Source organism: Micropterus dolomieu, unplaced genomic scaffold, assembly GCF_021292245.1.
Source record: "Micropterus dolomieu isolate WLL.071019.BEF.003 ecotype Adirondacks unplaced genomic scaffold, ASM2129224v1 contig_12362, whole genome shotgun sequence".
Classification (NCBI taxonomy): domain Eukaryota; kingdom Metazoa; phylum Chordata; class Actinopteri; order Centrarchiformes; family Centrarchidae; genus Micropterus; species Micropterus dolomieu.
Genome location: NW_025741348.1, coordinates 339 through 5,293, shown reverse-complemented (window position 1 = coordinate 5,293; position 4,955 = coordinate 339). Strand labels below are relative to the sequence as shown.

The window sequence follows — 4,955 nt, the reverse complement described above, 5'->3', positions numbered from 1 at the left end:
CGCCAGTGCACAGGTAAGACATGTGAAATATATGGGCCGTTTAGAATATATTCTTTGGTGACATTATCCCACAGTGGATAATTATTTTATCGTAGGGACACACATAAAGGGAAAATGCGTTTGAGTTTGACAACTGGACAAAGCTGAAAATGAAGCATCGCTTGGATTAGCATGAACTAAGTTAGCTCCATCCTACTAAAGCTAGCTAGTGTTTTCAGTAACTAGCTAAAGTTCTTTTATGCCTTTAACGTGGATTTTCTTTGTTAACCTCTGTTTGTCAGAATGTCGACCATAACTCGACAGTGGCTGCAGCTGCACAGAGTCTTATAAACCTAAAAAATATAGATAACGACTGACTTTATGTTGTTAGAAATGTATTGCCTTTTCATGGTTAAGTTACTTTATGTTACATAGCATAACGTTAACCTTTCCAATCCTCTTTGATAGTGTATTCTGATACATAAGTTAGGCTGTGTTCTAAGTTTGCCCACTTTGCATATTTTGTAAGGCATAACTGTCATGCTGTTTGTTACATGTATGTGAGATGAAGTAATTTAATAATACTAATAACTAATAGTAAAAGTAATTTAATGTGACCAGTGCATTAATGTAAAATCATATTTGTCTATTTTAGGAACAACTGAAAACAGACCTTCTTCACAGACTTCTGAGTAAAATTTCCCAGGTCACACAGAGACTCCCGCTAGATGTGGGCTATTTGCAGTTTGTAGTCAACCAGGAGATGGTCCTGTTTAGGTCATTGTCAGGCCAAGTTGAGATGCCACAAGATGTTGTAAATGCATTGACAGAGTTGTCAATACTTGTCAATGCAGAGGACAGCTCTAATATGAGTCTTTGTCAGGTGCCAGTGTTGCAAGCAGAAATGGGACGGCCAAAATATGTTGTGTCTCATCAGCAACTACAAAGCCTGGTAGAAATGTCCCTACCAGTGTCATGCATTGCAAAACTTCTGGGTGTATCTGAGAGGACAGTGAAACGGCGCATGCATGAATATGGCCTTTCCATAATGCAGTATTACAGTACCTTAACTGATGAACAACTTGACAATTTGGTGAGGTCGGTGAAGGCCAGAACACCACATGTAGGGTGCAGAATGATGAAAGGAATCCTGCAGGCCATGGGTCACCGTGTCCAGTGGAACAGGGTGTCTTCATCCATGCATCGTGTAGACTCCGTTGGTGTACTCTCAAGACTGACAAGGTTGGGGTGTGTTGCAAGAAGGACTTATTCTGTCCAGGGTCCTCTGCACTTGGTGCATATCGACACAAATCATAAGCTCATCAGGTAGGTCATATATTTTTGCTCAGTATGATAAATTAAAAATGAAAACATTAATATTCCCCCAAAATTCCCCACCACATTTTTAACACTGTTGTTTTGCATCAGCAAAGAAATTTACACAAGTACTACATCAAACTGATTCAGTGTCGTCCCCCCCAACAGATATGGCCTTGTTATTTTTGGAGGGATTGATGGCTTCTCACGAAAGGTATGATGACTACTAAATGAGATTCAAAATGACAGGCATGGTTCTACTTCTTGTTATAGATTTGAAAAATGAAATGCTTTCATTTAATTTCCAGTGAGTGATATTCTCTTCTTCAGATCATGTACCTAGGTGCTGCGACCAATAATAAAGCATCCACTGCACTTGATTTCTTCTTTGAGGCAGTGCAGAAGTATGGCTTTCCATTAAGGTAAGAGCAAGTGTGGTTCACTGTGGTACTTCCTATCTCAGTCATTTGTGTATCAACTGCTTGTTAAGGATGTACATGGTTTTCCATTTGACAGTTCTCAAACAAATGGTATACTGGTCATGAGCACCAGTATTCTTCATTTGACCAATGTTTTGTCCAGTAAGATGACCATAAACAAAAGGCATTTTAAACAATTAAAATGCCTTTATTATAATGGCATGGTCATATAAGAATTAAAATGCGTGCTAAAACACATTTTGGTATCAAGCCTCCATCAGGGACTCCCTGATGCCAAAGCACGTTTAAGTGGGCATTTAAATTTTGTAAATACCATTACAATAAAGGCATTTTATTTGTTTAAAAGAGAGTGCTTTGGATTTTTTTGTCTTGTATTTTTATAATACATAAAGATGTTAGAAGTTAGCATATCTTCTATTTTTTTGAAACATTTAATGATGCATTTTTATTTAAAAAACTTTTTATTTATTTATGTGTGACGGTTTCTTTTTAGAGTAAGAGGTGACCAAGGATTGGAAAACGTTGGTGTTGCGTGATGCATGTTCACCATTAGAGGCTGTGGAAGGGGGAGTTTCCTGTCAGGAAAGAGTGTACACAACCAAAGGTATGTTTTCTTTATTGCCTGTGAAGTGGTCACACACATCCAGAAGCCTCAACAACAAACAACACAAAACATGACGCAAAGGTCTGCACACTCTTCCAAACTCTCTGGGCACTTAATATTTACCAGATCCAAATGTGAAAAAGATGGTCAAAACAAAGAAACCACATAAAACACCTAACATGAAAGGCACATAACAGGGCAAGTATTAAACTCTTCTAAATAAGTCAGATCCACATAGATCAAAAGAAATGTATATCTGACTGGAAGCCGTAATATATTTAATATAGCTAGGTCCAGATATCACTAGATAGTGTGCTTTTCACAGCCTGTGAGGCGGTTATGTATTTTATATGGTTTCTTGACTTTACTGTATTTCTGTATTTCAAGTGTTCTTACCACTGGATAGAGTTAGGTGGATTTCTATTTTTACTATTCCGGTGCAGTTTAGAATCTCAAACCAGTTTAATTTGAAGTAACCGGTGGAACCAGCTCTTCTGTTTATTTCTTGTCATCGTTCAGTGTCACTTTGGAGAGCATCTGCTGCGTTCAATGTGACACCTAAAGGTTCGGTTTGGTGTTTGGCTGAATATCAAACCAGTTTGAACCGACCCACTCCTACCACTGGATCATGTCCTAGTGTGACCAGAGTATTAACAATGGCATCTTTATATCCGTCTTCTAGTCTAGGGAAGAGCAGTAGCTTGAACTTTCACTTACGGTTGTCCAATAAATTCATCTAAATTGGGCTACCTTTGTTCCATGTTCCATTTATTTTTTACACAAGTTCAAGTGCAAGTTCAAATGTATTGTACCCACTTGAAGATAATTTTATGTTTTCTTTTAACAGAATAGAACGTTTGTGGCGAGATGTTTGGATGACTGTTTCCAATGTGCACTACGAGATTCTTCACAGCCTTGAGGACGAAGGTGTTCTAGATCCTTCTGACAGCATCCATCTTTTCTGTGCCCAGCATGTGTTTCTTCCACGTCTGCAGAGGGATCTCGATGTCTTCAGGGTGGGGTGGGATAATCACCCTCTGAGAACAGAGCAGAATCTGTCCCCGCAACAACTGTGGATGATGGGGCTCCTCCTGAATCCTGTTGATGCTCCAGACCTGACAGAGGTACTAATTACATTTTGTTTGTATTGATTATTACAGTTGTTTCATTTAATAATAAAACACAACCATTGTGTTTAAAATATCTGTACAACACTGTAAAGAAATCCCTGAAAACTTACTCCATGATAAAGCTTGGACATTATATTTTCATGGTGTATTACATTACTGATGAAAAGTTGGTGCAAGATAATGTAAAGTTAATTTTGTAGCATCATTATTTTATATAAGAGCAAGACGTGAGCAGTCCTGGAGTGATTCTTCCGCCCACTGAATGTCCTCTCTCTGAGCAGGACATGACAGGCTTAAGGAACACTATTGATGTTACAGGACCATCAGATTCCTATGGGCGAGACATTTATTTGGCTGTATTGAACCAGCTTAACACTAATGTGTTATACGTATATGTTTATTGTTACTGACAGCAGTGAAGTTACATGGTACAAACATTCTTTAACTGCTTCTCAGAGTGCTAGGTTGCAACTTGTGAGTGAGACAACATGATGCCAATTAGCCAGACATCTAGATGAGATGTAAACTAATTACTTTTCTGAAATCTTGTTGCAAGATTACCTTCTTAACCTTAACATGTTTGCATGAAATGCTCAACAGTACTGCTATTAAACAATAATTTAATGTTATGTTATGTTAATATAATTTAATGACTAATTCCTCTTTCCAAATATGGATTTTGGAACACCGTATTACTAAGAAATGTGTTTCATTAATCAGAACATAAGTAAAACGGTAGCAACTGGTGCTAAACATTTATCATTTACTGTAGGATGTAGTTCAACCTAGAAAAAGGTACCATCAGTTGATGGTAAATATTTACACCATGTTAAACTGTTGGCCCAGATGAAAAGCCTCAATTAGACCCTTTTTGAATTGGTCATAAGGCCTCATATGTTTTACAGGCAGTACAATATTCTTGGCACATGCTGACACAACGGGGTAACACACACTGATGGCCAAAGACTGCACTACAGTCATGGTTAAACTTGATCATTACAGCAAAATCCTTCTTCTCTGAGGGAAGAAGTGGGATGTGACCTTGGCCTGTGATCCACTGGAGAAACCTGGCAGGTGTGATGGAATGTAGGCCATTTTGGTCATCTACCTGGTCTTCAGCTATGAAGCAAACAGATAAAACAACAAGTGTTATGTGACCATTAAAAATGTTATTCCTTACTGCAGTGCAGTTCTTTCAATTAAAGGAGTGAATTAGACAAAGATACTTAGCTACAGAAAAGTCAAATTTCAAGATGATTTGGAGATGACTATCTGAGCCAAACACAATGAATATATGCCATTATATATACTTTCATTATTGGTAATAATGTCTTTCTACATAGAATGGTGATAGATTTGTAAAGGTTTTCATTAAGAACAATGGGTTTAGGGAAACAATCATTTGTATGTATGTTCTCTGTATGTATGCTCATTGTGATTACAGCCTTGCATTCAAAAGAAGTGACAACTGTCTTAAAACACAAA

General features: G+C 37.7%; 1 protein-coding gene across 7 annotated transcripts; it reads left to right on the top strand.

Annotated features, from left to right (window-relative positions):
- The first annotated feature begins 37 nt into the window (after positions 1–37).
- LOC123966048 lies at positions 38–4,649 on the top strand. 7 transcript variants are annotated; one of them, XR_006823858.1, is made up of 6 exons: positions 38–1,305; positions 1,465–1,510; positions 1,605–1,718; positions 2,230–2,340; positions 3,188–3,464; positions 4,473–4,649. XR_006823858.1 is itself a non-coding variant. In XM_046042286.1 (6 exons), exons 1-4 carry the CDS (start codon positions 743–745, stop codon positions 2,270–2,272), a joined length of 744 nt encoding a protein of 247 aa, XP_045898242.1. In that variant the 5' UTR covers positions 38–742; the 3' UTR covers positions 2,273–2,340; positions 3,336–3,464; positions 4,473–4,649. The 7 variants fall into 7 exon arrangements, 3 of the variants coding, with proteins under 3 accessions (XP_045898242.1, XP_045898241.1, XP_045898243.1); XM_046042286.1 differs by having other exon boundaries at positions 1,627–1,718; positions 3,336–3,464; XM_046042285.1 differs by having other exon boundaries at positions 1,627–1,718; positions 3,312–3,464.
- The last annotated feature ends 306 nt before the right edge of the window (positions 4,650–4,955 follow it).